Source organism: Halichoeres trimaculatus, unplaced genomic scaffold, assembly GCF_033239565.1.
Source record: "Halichoeres trimaculatus isolate MK-OKI-2021-1 unplaced genomic scaffold, fHalTri1.1 fHalTri1_scaffold_11, whole genome shotgun sequence".
In the NCBI taxonomy this organism is placed as follows: domain Eukaryota; kingdom Metazoa; phylum Chordata; class Actinopteri; order Labriformes; family Labridae; genus Halichoeres; species Halichoeres trimaculatus.
Window position 1 is genome coordinate 18,776,319 of NW_027437189.1, and position 14,006 is coordinate 18,790,324.

The window sequence follows — 14,006 nt, forward strand, 5'->3', positions numbered from 1 at the left end:
GTAGTAATGTACAGTTGTTCATTATAGTGATAACAACTGAGATCTGTGCTCAAACTAAAAAATGTTATGATTTTTTTTCCACAGGGTTTGAGCTTTTGTCAGTCAAACTTGGTGTCTCTTTTTAACATTACTGGGGGTGTATAACTTATTTAGGGTGACACTTGGTTTCAATGACTGCTTTTGTAACAACACAGGACCTTTTGCTGTACATTACCTCATAACTGTTCTTCTTGTTTCTGTTTCTTTGTGGTAGACCTTCACCCGTTAGTGAATAACGTTACGGGTCATAAATACACCTTTAATCAAGCCTGTTCTGAACCAGAAACCCACTGGGATGAAAAAAGTTTTTCAGTCAATTTACTTTTGAGGTTATACATCATGGTCAAAGTGTAGAAGTTTGCTGCAATAAACCCCAAAACTGCCAAAAAGGAGCTGTGAAAACACCATAACTGAACTGTCTTCCTGCATGTTCTGGGAGTATGAGACTCAGCATTATACATGCTCTTTCAAGACTGTGCACTTGGTATAGGAATTCATCATTAAAATTTTATATTCAAAAAGGACATAACACTGAATATAGAGAAATAGACTGGATAGTTCCTCTGGAGTATTCAAATCACCATGAGGCACTGTTCAAGGTTAAGTAATGAAGATGCTCTGGTATAAGTAACTCTTAAAACTCCCCAATTCTATGCATAAAACACTCTAAAACATATACTACCTCAGTATACTGAAAAACAAACTGCTTGTAAAGTGTCAAAACCCTGTGAATACGCAGAGTCTACCTTTGCTATGTTTAAGACATTAACAGGGATTCATGATTTTGGTCTCTCTTAGGACTTGAGCTAGGTGAAACATTTTCTCCCAGTGACTGACACTGTGAGGCATAAATTTGACTCTGTCTGACTGATAATGTGTCTCCTGCGGTTTTATTTTGTCAATTAAGCTCCTTGAATTTATTTTAATTCCCGTCAAAATGACAGCAGATGGGGTGTGAATGATAGTATCACAGCAAGTGTAACATGTCATGTGCATCAGTCAAGGAAAACAAATTAGATTATTTAAAAAATAGCCTGAATTTTAGTCTCACCATGTGAACAAAATGATATGATACCTTGCTGAGCACACACACACACACACACACACACACACACACACACACACACACACACACACACACACACACACACACACACACACACACACACACACACACACACACACACACACACACACGGTGGCTGTAGCAGCAAACCTCTTGCAACGTGACTCTTTCTACATGATTAGCAACACCAGAAGCATGAAGCTAATCTCTTACTGCAGGAAAGCCCACCGGGTAAGGAGGTGCGAGGAATCTGCGAGTGTGCTGGAGCCGTAACACTAGTGGAAGAAGGAGAGGAATTAATCACTTCAAAGAAGACCAAAAATATGTTCTACACCTTCAGTGGTCACGTATTAAAACTTCAAATCACGTCCACCTCTCTCCTGAGCAGGGATTTACAGACGGTTTATGGAGGCATTAAGGGGATATTCAAGGTTAAAGTGGTAGGTATGAAAGAAACAGTCTCCAACTTTGACTGCCAAGCCAAAAAATAAACTCCTCTTCTTTCCATGCTGTCACTGAAAGTCATACTCTCACTGAGGTAATATACGTTTAAAAGGGAAACTGTGGGGAGGCGCGACAAATGCAGAGGACAGCCTTTTTTCATCTTTGCAATATCATACAATTTTAACACATCCGGTCTCAGAATGACCCAGAAACCCTAGTCCTAGTCCTAGTGCATTTTGTTACCTCCTGTTAGATTATTGTAATTTCCTTTCATCAGGCTGCCTTAATAATTCTCTAAAGAATGCTGTAGCTTCAGTACTGACAAGAACATGGAAAGAAGAGCCCATCGCTCCTGTATTAGCCTTTCTTCAACGACTCCCTGTAGAATCTAGAACAGAAATCCTTCTTCTTTAAAGCTCTTCCTGATCAGGCCCTATCTTATATTCAAGAGCGCTTATATAGAAGTGCCTTATATTTCCCCATTAGGATCTCTGAATGCAGACCTGCTTGTCTCTAAATCCAGTATGGGAGGTAGAGTTTTCAGTAAACAGGCCCCTCTCCCTCTGAAACATCTATTTAGGGTTTGGGAGGCGGACACTCTTTTCATGATCATTATTGTGAATGTAAATATCACACCTGTATGACTTTTTTTTGTCGCTGTTGTTGTCTGTCTCTAACCATACCTATCTTTCGGCATCTCCCTCTATCCTTCTTTCAAATTCCACTGCAGTCTTAGCAGAGCCAACATGTTTTGCTTGAGATATCTAGTATGGTTAGCAGGTGGTTATGGGAAATAAAACCCTGACAGGCTGTAACAATACTCTGACAAGAGACCAACTTAAGACTAGGGATACACCACTTCAACCGATACCTGGGCTTTGGGTATTGACCAATCAGACACCAGTGCTAAATAATAACCTGCATGCCCCAATGTGGGATAAGACAACAATGGCAACATTAGTTTAAAGATTATTCCCTGTTGTCTAATTTTTTTTATGTCAACTGTTTTGAAAAAATAACAAGGCCCACCATTTTAGCCATATTGGTTACTGATATGATAATAATGTCGAGTAAAAGCTTTTCCTCACTTAATGGCCTTGCTCATGTTGGTGAACGTTAATAATGGGCATTAAGGGGTTTTGACCAATCAGAATGAAGAATCTTGCACAGCCTGAAGATCAGTCAGAAAGCTGGGTAAAAAGCAGTATTGCAGCAAGTTATGAACTGTAAATTCTAACTGTTCATGGTGGATTAAGTCTGTAGAGGATAGAATCCTTGAGCAAAAATCTTTGAGAGAAACTGCAACTCAACCTGTGTTTCTATAAAGTACAGTCTACTGAGATAATATTGGACAAAATGTGTGCAATACAAATAAAGATTGGTTGGTGGTTTATTGTCAGGTGGGTACCAATGCAGCTTAAAACCCCATTAAAAATCCTTACCAGTTAAAGGTAGGATCTGCAGGAATAACAATAGTCAGTCGTCACTTCTAGGCCTCTCTACATGTATGACAGTGCCTGTGCCTGCCTCGAACCCTCTCCTCAGTCTGCGTGGTAATGTTTTGGTTGTATCTGGACATACTGTATCTGGGCTGAGAGTAAGCGTGGTTACACCAGCCAATCACGCCTAGTGCGCAACTGACTTTGCGTGGTGGTCTGTTGGTCAGAGTGGAAGAAGCTTAACCCAAGCGACTGCGATAATGGATAGTGGATAGCTGCACGGAAGAAGAAAAATGTGACAAAAGTGAAACGAAACACCAAGTAGACAAAGCTTTTTCCTTAACGGAGATTAAGCTTGTCTCGACTTTCTGGCACTTGGAGAGCAGCTCGGGACGGAGAGCGGCGTGAGTTGGTTTTCTGTTGAGCAGGTATGTGTCGAGTATCCGTGATTAGCTTGTGCTAACATGCTAAGTCAGGTGCACAGCTCTGGAATCTGTGGTTGCTAGGCTAGTGAATGTGTCCACGTGCCGCTGGCAGCGAGCCAAGGAGGAGAAGCCTAGCTTAGTTGTTGTGTTTGCCAACAAGTAACGAAAATTCCTGCAGATCCTACTTTTAAGTAATTTAAAAAAGAAAAAAATTAGATGGTAAAAAAAAAATAGCCAAGATTAGAACCTTGCAAGGCTTATTAAACATTCATGTTTTATTTTCAGGCTCATACAGGTTTTAAACATGTTTGTACCAAAGAATCAAGCAACAACAACAAAAAAAGAAGGAAAACTTAATCCTTAATTGAGCAAAGACCACTAGGTGAATTCCAGTTGCATCATAAAGTGACACTGAAAATATGTTACAAAGGTTTTCTCACTGTTGAAGTGCAAACTGTCATCAGCTCTTTGAACAAGTATTTTTCACTGAAAATATTTCGTTGATTTTACAGAAACAGAATCTATTCATTATTAATAGAGACCAAAACATTGACATTTCTGATCATATATTTATGTGCAGATACCATTTTATCGACGTATCCCTTGAGTGGCCCCAATTTGCAAAGTAAAACTCCTAAAAAAGTAACTTTTAACAAAAACTTTGTCTCAAACTTAGCTGTCACGCTCCCCTGTCAAACGTGAGCCTGGGTTGCTCAGGGATTTTTTTTGACAACAGAACACATCTCAAACTGAACACAGCACAGATCAGAGGGGAGTAGGAGAATTGTAGCAGGATTATGCACCTGGCTCTGCCACGTGAATGTGATTCATGAGAAAAAAAAATTCTGTCAAGTGTTTATTCTGCCAGGGTACCACCAGAAGGTTGTTAATATTCAAGTCTTTGGGCATGTGCAACACTCATGTAATGGATTTTCTCTCTCTGCATTTCAGGCAGGCCTTTGCATATAGCTGAGGGACTTGTGATCCAATGATGGGTGACAGCCAAAGATAACAAAAAATCCTCCTATAATTACCGCTCAGATATTGCCAGCCAGCGCTACTGTGGATTAGTCCTCCAGCTGCTGTGTAACAGTATGTAAGGTTGTTGCTAAAAATAGAAAAAAAACACACCCATCTCTTATTCACACAATTTGCAGCTTGCCCCCCCAACTCCTTCCTTGCTTCTCCTTCTCTCCTTCCATCTCCCTCTCCCCTCTCCCCTTCTCTCCCCTCCTTCGCACATCCGAAATCTCAGACATGCAGCACAAGCTTCAAAGAGCATAGATAACTTGGGGGACGCAAGACTGACTGCAATTCAACACAACACATGCAATGATAATGTCATTTTTCACAACCTCAGAGTGGCATTTAGGTTTAATTCCCTCAGAGCTCTTACCTTTGCAGTGACTGATACGCCAAAGCCGAGCTCTGTAGTTTGACTTTAAGTTACCTTTAAGTTAAGGTTAAATAAGGAAAAACAAAAGGGGTCATATAGTAATAGAAGGAGAATGTCAAAGAAACATGCAGCAATAACTGAATGTTCATTGTGAGCTTATTGTCAGTAGCCTAAAAAATGTTTGCTGAAAGAAAGCTTGACGTGCATCCAAACATTTTAACTGTTGTGTGTTTTTCTGTTGGTTTTCTGCTTGGCTCCTCTGCCTGCTGCTGCTATCCTCCACCCTGGTTTGATGTGATATGGGTAATCATTTCAATCTTTCAAATTTAGCAAAGCTTCCCTATTTTAGCTAATCTTGTCACAGCTGAAGACTCCTGTAAACAAACAAACAGCAGTCATTAACCTACAAGCAGAAAACTCACAGAGGAGCATTTTCTATGAAGGATGCCACTTAAGAAAGCTTGTGTTCCACATCCACAAATATTCCCAATGCAGCTAAGGCCAGCTGCCTGAACGCAGGACATTATTTATTGATCAGAAGCAAAATAAAACTAAAAACTATAAGTTCCAGCTGAGGAAACACTCAACCCTGTCTCATAGGGTGTTTGAAATGTAAAAAAAACAGTTTTCCAGCAAAGTGAACCTGCCCAGCAGAAAAAAAGCATGTATCATGTAACAAACCTGTGATAAATCACATCTCGCTACACCTCACATCAGGTCAGCCATGGCTTAAAGGTGCTATTTTCTGTTTTAGAACTTCTGTGACACCTTGTAACAGAATACCCCAGGCAGACTTTATCCTGCTGTGAGGCTTGATCCTGAAAAAGAGAGCATCCAAAGAGCTTCCTTCAAAGCGCTCGCACAGGCACTGACACCAAGTCTCATATACAAATAATGCATGTATGCACCCACATAACAGGAGCTGATTGGTGGATGTGGGTGTCTGGCAGCAAATACGGCAGAAAACGTCTCAAATATTGATAAAAAGTAATTCCCATAAACTACATAGCATAATTTTCAGCCAACATCATCTATTTTTCATAGCCAGTCGGCAGACTCAGACATACATTTGCCAAGATGAAAGGTACAAAATGTAACTTGTCGCGTTGTGGCAGCATTTAACGCTGAAGCAGTAAAAAAAAGTAAATTAAATACACTTAATACACTTAAATGAGACTAACTGAGAATCAACACAGCATTCGCTTATCTTGTCAACCAGGTGGATAAACACTATGCTCTCTCTCTTATATAATCTATCTGAACTGGAGTCAGTCAACCTGGTCTGGTCGTCATGTATTTTTCCCTTTTTTGGCCTGTAGTATGTTTGGTCAGAGAGAGAGATCAAAGGTTTGCATCATACGCATGAAAAGTAAGCTCCACTCTTGCACAAACCCTGCTCAAACACACACACCCACACCCCAACACACACACATTTACACACATATTTACACCTGACATCTCTCTTGTGCATGAAAGGAGCATCACGGTCGATCAGTGTTAACGCTTTGCCCCATGTCAAACTGCATTACACCAGATATGATTCAATATTGACATGTTCTTCACAATATCCCACAATGTAACAGGCTGATTAACTCAGTTCAAATGTAAAAAAAAACATGCATCTGAAAAAAAACTCATAATGAATGATGCTGTATGAAATAGAAATTGCGTCATTCTTCACAGTTATTACAGACTAGGGAAGACAGAAAAAATCACATTATTCCCCCTTACAAAAGATAAAAGAGGAGCATGATGAGGAGGAAATGTGAGGACTGAATAAAAGGTGGCAGCACAAGTTGCTTGAAAAGGAAAATGTCATTAAGAAAGGAGTTATTTGGTGAAACTAGGACACCCATGTTCAACTGTTGCCTCCCAACACTCCTTAATTTTGCAGACCAAAACTGCTGCATTTGATTTTCTAAGTCACAACATCCCACTTAAAAATCTCTTTGGTGCCGTTTTAATTTTTGTAAAACATTAAGAAGAGAAGAACTTTCATTCTTAAAACACTGCATGCATTCAAGTTAAACTTCATACACATCACAGGAGCTCAGTAAACTTTTGTATTTTGATATTTTGCAGACTTTCAGTTGCAGTCAACACTCACTGGCTTGCATGAGCTGCCCCTGACGCCCAAACACCTGGGAGAAAGGGCTGCGGTTGCAGGTGAGCGTCTCCTCCATGGCTGAGCTCCTCCTGATGGGATGGGAAAGGTCCTCAGTCTTCAGAGAGAGAAAAAAGTGCTCTGAGAGTCAGCCTCCGTGCCTGGAGAAGGTCGCCTTTTTGCACTGGAGCTAATCCTCTCACTCTCCCTCACTCAAAACTGACTGCTTATTTACCGCTCAAGCCACCTCACGACCTCTCCTACGCCTTTCCCAGGGCTGTGATTTGGTTTCCACACAGCTGCCTCCCCACTGACTGCAGATCAGCCCTGTGCCTGGACGCCTCAGATGCTGTGAGAGTTGCTGCTGCCGCTCGGCTGATGGGAGATCTGCGCTCGGGTTTGCTCTCAGTCTGCTCATTAGTGCTCCAGTGTGGCGCTGCTTCAGTCAGAGAGCACAGCAAACACAGCATGAACAAAGCCAGCGAGAGAGAGAGGGGAGGAGAGAGGGAGAGGGGGTAGAGAAAGGGATGAGAAGGAGAAGCCTGCTGCAGAGAGAAGACAGACTCTTTTTTTCCCCTGACGAAAGTGTGAATAGAGATGACAGTGTGTGTGCATGTGTGCCAGCGTGTGCACAGCCACATCTGACATTACACTGTTCCCGTGGCTGCTGCTACTTTTTTGGCTCCTCGTTCCTCTTTTATCTCCCTCTTTTTAAACCCATTCTGACCCCTCTGTGGAGATTTGGCAGGATTATGTGTTGCGAAATGGACAAGATACACAGCAGATAAGAATGATGACATCTGTCTGAGGCAGAAGACTGTATGACAAATTTATTTTTATGATGCTCTCAAATGTGCAATAAACAGGATACCAGCAAATTCCCAATATGGCTTGGGGTTTATGCATTCGCAAAGAGAGGAAACACAAAATAAGACTTCTTGTCTTCCGAAAAATGAGTCTCACATAGAAATGACAACAAACAATGCCATGATGACTGTATAGATCAGATGCAGAGAAGGTGGACTTTGAAACTTGCAGGTCTCGCATGCGTCGCCAGAATTTGATTACAACTCCCTTTTGTCTCTGTGTTTCTATTGTGCATTCTCGAAGCCTGGCTATGAGGCAACTTTCCTTCAGCATCATAAAGTTTAAAAAAAATGTCCTCCCCCTTCCTTTCTTTCCTACTTTATTTTTACCCCCCTGTATAAAGACAGAAAAGATCCTGTGTCTCTACATCTCCTTTCACCCACACAGTCAGGTATATTGCAGGTCTTATGCAGCACTTTGCCTGCGCAGGCATAAATAAACAGCACATTTATGAGTCTCTCTGAAAGCCCAAAACACAGATTCTAAACAGAATACCCCAACACGGACGTGAAATTTGGTTTGAAACTAAAGGGGCCAGTGGATCATTAAAAATGGATCCGCATTCTTTATTAATGTCCTCATTAGCACATCTATTCTGCTCCTGCATGAAGAGCACACAGCCAGGGAAGGGGAGACATGTGCAAAAGTACTTTACCACAGTATCCTGTTTGCATTACTGCTTCCACCAGTGCTGCTTAGAGCACATTCGGTTACCTTTGTAAAATCACAGATGAGAGGTTTCCTTTCAACTCAGTCTTACATAAGTTAAAGACAGCATGGGAGACCCTCAAGCACACAGAGCTCAAATATTGAAGATTTTATGTGCAACATAACTTCTATCAAGGTTAGTTTTTCACAGGTAGTCAAAGCATTGTCTGACTGCAACAAAAAGGAAACCTACAAACGAAAGATAGAAGAGGACGATGGCTCATGTTCAACTGAGTTAATGAAGTCTGACAGACAAACTATTTAGTCTCAAAAGGCATCACTGTCATGTCCCCAAGAACAAGCAGCATCAGAGGGTTTGCAACTCAGCTCTGTGGTGTGTATTCACCTGAAACACTATCATCCTGACATCTCCCTGTCATCCTCTCATGCAGCCTTCACCCAAACATGCAAACTTCATCTTAACCTTGACGAAACCCTGCATCATTCAGACTGATCGTCCTCCATCCTCTAACCAGGTACCAACCTCCAAAACTACTCAGGAGGGAAGAAGTATCACAATCTGTCTCCAGTCTTGGTTCAGTTTTATAACTTTTTTATTCAACTTTTAATCAAAATGAAGAAATTAACCAGAAGGAGATCAAAGTTATCTCATCTCACTTTGGGGGATTCTGTTTTTTGTTTTTCAATCATCTCTGATCATGTGTCCTCACTTCTCATCATAACTTCCTGCGAGAATTCAACACAGCCCCGGGCTAAGATCCTGAGCCGTGTTCAGCATATAAATGCAGCAGCGCAGTTTGAAGTTATTGCAGAGCTTCGAGCTCTGAGCTTGTGAGCTCTGGGAGATCCAGTACCTCAGAGCTGTGGTTTGTCACTTTGGTACACTGTCAAAACTCCTAACTGAAAATCAGGTGCTTGGCACTGCTTCTTAAAACACCTGAAGGCTCATCTCTTGGCCTCGTAGAGTGTAATTAATCATTTCAAAGAGGGTGTATTTTTAGAAAGTGTTTCTACACACAAAAGCAGTGAAGTGAGAGATGATGACCACCACAGAGAGTGCTCTTCCAGGCTCTCGTCCTGATTGGCTGTTTATGGCTTCCTGGGTGCTGCAATATCTGTTTAGGTACTGAAGATGAACTTTGAGAGCAGCACCTTACTCATCCAAGACCTCATCTCTTCTATGGTTCCTTGCTCATAAAAACAGGATAATTTGCATACAACTGTTGTAGTTTTAAGTAAACTAGTGACCTCTGCCAATGAGGTTATGTTTATGGGAGAGTTTGTCTCTTTGTAAACAACATAACTCAAAAAGTAACAAACTGATCTTGACGAATTTTTTAGGAAATGTTCAAAATGAGATCGGGAAGAAGTGACTAAATTTTGGAGGTGATCCAGATCACCGTCTTGAGCCTGGATTTTTTTAAAAGGATTCTTTATCATTGTGAGATAGGGCCGTTTTCACCATATGTGTCTACTCCACCATAAATGGTCGGATTGCTTTGCAAAACAATACAAGACAAGGTCACTATCATTTCTGACACATGTAAAAGTATGATCCAGATCCTGCCAATATTCTGGATACTAAGATCTGGAACATGAAATATGTTCTGGGTCATCATAATTTTCAACATGGTCAGGCAAGAAATTATTGTACAGGCCTCCAACTAACGCCAAGTTGTAGCAGACAGTCTGCTGAAAGGGAGTATAACATTAAAGTAGGACTAAAGTGTTGGGTGACAATACACAATAATCACAATATGCTTGGGGAAGGTCTGCGCTCTCTGAGTGCTTTTTTTAGTTTTAGACATGGGATGCTTGGCATCAGCTGCATTGTTGCAAAAAAAAAAAAACAACAACAAACAAACTCTAATTGCCTTACTTTTTAATGCTATGTTTACACAACATGTTCATCAGGATTTTAAATCAGTTTTGAAAAAAAAAAAAATTCTGTTATGGAGACAGACAAGATGACAGAAAGATTGTGCTTGCTTGTGCTGAACATCCCCATTTAATTTCACAAGATAAACCAAGCACCTCATTTAAGAGCAGGGCGCTCTCTGTTGATTTATTATCCTCCTTTATTAAGAATTCATATAGATTAGCAATAACTTATACTTAATTCAATTTTTTTCATAAAGTTAACACTTTTAGTTTACTTCAACTCTAATCTTATATATTATGACTTCATTTTGACTTTATTCTCGAACATTGCGACTTTAATCTTGAGTCAATTGTTAAATCTTTTTAGTGTGGCCTTAATCCTCTGTCATACTTGAACGCCTAGGATTTGTCCAAAAGAAGCTTTGTAAATCTTTCACATTTTTTTGCAGTGCACATCTAAAATTAAAAAAACTCTTTCTCAACGTTATGATTTATAATGATAATACAACAACAACAACAAAAAAAAACATTCTCTGGAGCTTAGCACTGGTGTAAGCAAAGTGAAAGTAATCATCCTACTGGTGTTAACTTGTCACAGTAACACTAAAATCTTGTGGAGAATGAGAATATAAGTGCCACCAGCGGGATAAGGGGAACACGGGACGCTGAACCAGCTCGCCCCACCTGCTGCTGCTGCTGAGTCGCCTGAATCTGCGTTTTATTACAGTGCTTCAGGCAGCAGCCATGACACAGTGGGGACGCTGGGAATTATGGGGATGTGTCAGTGGTGCAGACAGATGTATGGCACTGCTGCTGCTTTAAAATGCATCAACATAATACTGAAGAATGTGAAAAAAGTGATCTGTTCCCCTGGACACTATTATATTTTATTAAATTATAAATTTAGCCTAAGCACATAAAAGAGTGTGCCAAATTCCTAATTGAATTCTGCCCTTCACACACTGTGCTGCATACTAATGAACAATTTAGATGAGTCAGAAACGACTTTCATCTGTTAGTGTTTGATTGAGAGAGTGAGCAGACACAGGCCAAGCCTCGAAAGACAGAAACATTAAATTATTCTGTAATTTACTGTAATCATGTGACTCAGCAACAATCCTTTCAGTGCTTTCTCACAACTCTACTGATCTACACTAAGCGTTAGCAGCCTAACAAGAGCGAGGAAAATGACTGCAACCGACTGCAAGCAAGTAAACATAAAAAAGTGCCAATAAAATGATTCGGCAAATGTTTTATCAGGAAGTAGATGAATTTCTCTGTTCAGCCTTTTTATTTTCTCTGCACTAACTCAAACCATTTATACCTTAATCCATCCGTTCCCCGCTTCACTGCACCATCTACTGCCAATGTGTTGCCAGAAATGCTATCAAGTCCTCTCTTTGGCCAGTGTTTGGCAAATTCTCTCTGAAGTTAAGACTTTCTCATCCATGCAAAGCGCCTGTGCTCACTTAATGCTCAAGAAGATTATCCATACATTATGCAGTCTGTGGTCATCCATGTAGATTCTCATTCATCCAGGTCATGGTTATTCTGAGGACTCGGGAGACAGGTATTCATGTTACTGAGGAAGAGGCAACAACAATTAGAAGAAGTTGGAAGTTAAGACTGGATCACAGAAACCCAGCACAGAGTGGTCTACCCCCATGAAGTCCTTATCATCCTCTTCCAATGTCATGTGAGGTGTAGTGGTCACATGATCCCTGATGAGGATGTTTGGTGAACTAACTGGAAGCTCAGCACTGCTTTGTCAGTCGCTGAAAGGTTATGTCTGAGTCCATCTCTAGTTTGGTGAAGATGGCTTCTTTAACTCCTCTTTCAAACCATCTTTCCTTTCTAGCCATTAGGGCTGGGACGATAAGCTATTCTCGCAATATTACAATTTCTGGATTTTTGTCAATTTCAATTGCGATTCTTTGATTTTTGCAATTTTTAGTTTGCTTTTTTAACTCAAGACCATGTGAAAAAGTTAAATGATAATGATAATGTCTACAGACTATACCAGGAGCCATATTTTCCCGTATAATGCACATTACGTGAGTCAGAGAGAAACATTTCACCCTCTGCTGGAGAAAAGTGGTAACTTTTTTCCAATTCAGTTTACAAAAAAGACTGAAATGAAAAATTTGAATCAAGAAAAAAAATGACAAAGAATCCTGATTTTGACATTGTCAAACAAAAAAATCCTGATATTTCCATTTTTGACTTTTTTTTTCTCCCATCCCTACTAGCCATATTGCTCTGTATGTGTCTTGGCGTATTGTACCTTGGGATGGACCAGCTCCAGGCTTGGTTGAACAGAAATGTGGTGTTTGCCAAAGGTCCTCTTGAGTTTTACAGATATGCCTGCTATGTCCTTGGTCCTTTCTAACAACCAAATAGCATTTAGACTAGGCCTATTTTGAAGATTTTCTACAGGTGTCCCGGTCATAGACCGTATAATGCATGGACATAGTCAATATGGTTTCACCCATTTCACCCAGGCTGTAAACATGGTTATTTTTGAAGATAAGCTTTACTGAACTGGTGTGCATGTAGTTTCCTGTTCTTCTGCAACCATCCTCAAGTGGATGCCCCATAAACTGCAGTTTTTTAGCACTTCCACAAAGGCTTCATATTTTAAGACCAAAGGTTGCTGCCCAGTCTTAATTCATTGATTAGAATCCTTCCCTTTTGAGACCCAGGCTTTCATAATGTGTTTCTCAGGCTAGCATCATACACTCTGCTTTCTGACTGGAACACAATTCAGCTATGCAACTCTTTCTACAAATTCCTCATTTCCATGCTTATTATCCATCCTCAGATAACAGATATCTGCTAATTAGACTATTCATAAAACTGTGATTAAGCCTGTGAGTGGGTGACCTCTATAAACAGGGCTGACTCTGCTGTTGCTCCTCCTTTAAGTAACTTACTGTGCATTAGTGTCACTTCTACTCATCATGTGGTTCTTCTCTTTTTATGCGTTAAGTCCTCAATAAATTCATGGTTGTAGCCTCAGTTTCCTTCTTATCTGACAGGAGGGGCAGCCAGTGTGGTCTTCTGCCGCTGTAGCCCTCTGCTTCAAGGTTGGACATGCTGTATATTTAAAGATGGTCTTCTGCATACTTTGGTAATAACAAGTCTTTTTTATTGACTGTTGCTGCTCCATCATCTTGATTCAGTCTGACCTCTGACATCAACAAGACATTTCTGCCAAGAGAGAACTGCTGCTGGAGGTTGTGCGTTAAAAATCCAAGTAGACCAGCAGTTTCTGAAACTCAGACCAGCCCATCTTGCACCAAAAACTGTGCAACATTGAAAGTAGGGCTGGGCAATTGATTTAAAAATGACCGAAACAGACATTTAGAGGTAACCAACAGAAAACTTCTGTCTCGATTTATTTAAATTTTTTCCCCTTTGTTATCATCTCTCTACTTGACACCATTTAAAAAAAAAAAAAAATTTCTTGCTGTGTTTTTTTAATTCCATGTTCATTTTTGGTATGCGTTTCAAAATTGAACAAATATTTACAGAATAAACTGAGTTGAGAATATCTTCAGTATATCTTCATATCTCAATGTTTTGAGTTGCTTTTGTTTGGCAAATTGGATAATTGCATTTAAAAGCAGTTGAACAGGTGTGCCTAACAAAGTAGCCGACAAGTATATTTCGTCCT

General features: G+C 40.3%; 1 protein-coding gene and 1 long non-coding RNA gene across 5 annotated transcripts in view; one reads left to right on the forward strand and one right to left on the reverse strand.

The window, feature by feature from the left end:
- kazna (kazrin, periplakin interacting protein a) overlaps positions 1–8,106 on the reverse strand; it is a 243,954-nt gene extending 235,848 nt beyond the window's left edge. For 2 of the 4 annotated variants that reach the window (XM_074681990.1, XM_074681988.1), the window contains exon 1: positions 6,917–8,103. In XM_074681990.1, the coding sequence (XP_074538091.1) occupies positions 6,917–6,992 (76 nt within the window). In that variant the 5' untranslated portion in view covers positions 6,993–8,103. Of the gene's footprint in view, positions 1–6,916 lie in introns of all 4 variants that reach the window. The other 2 variants (XM_074681989.1, XM_074681991.1) reach the window with 2 other exon arrangements.
- Positions 3,016–6,999, forward strand: LOC141799681 (uncharacterized). Its single transcript, XR_012599249.1, has 3 exons — positions 3,016–3,416; positions 4,365–4,505; positions 6,892–6,999. It is a non-coding gene; the product is annotated as an uncharacterized LOC141799681 (long non-coding RNA).
- Positions 8,107–14,006: the final 5,900 nt, after the last annotated feature.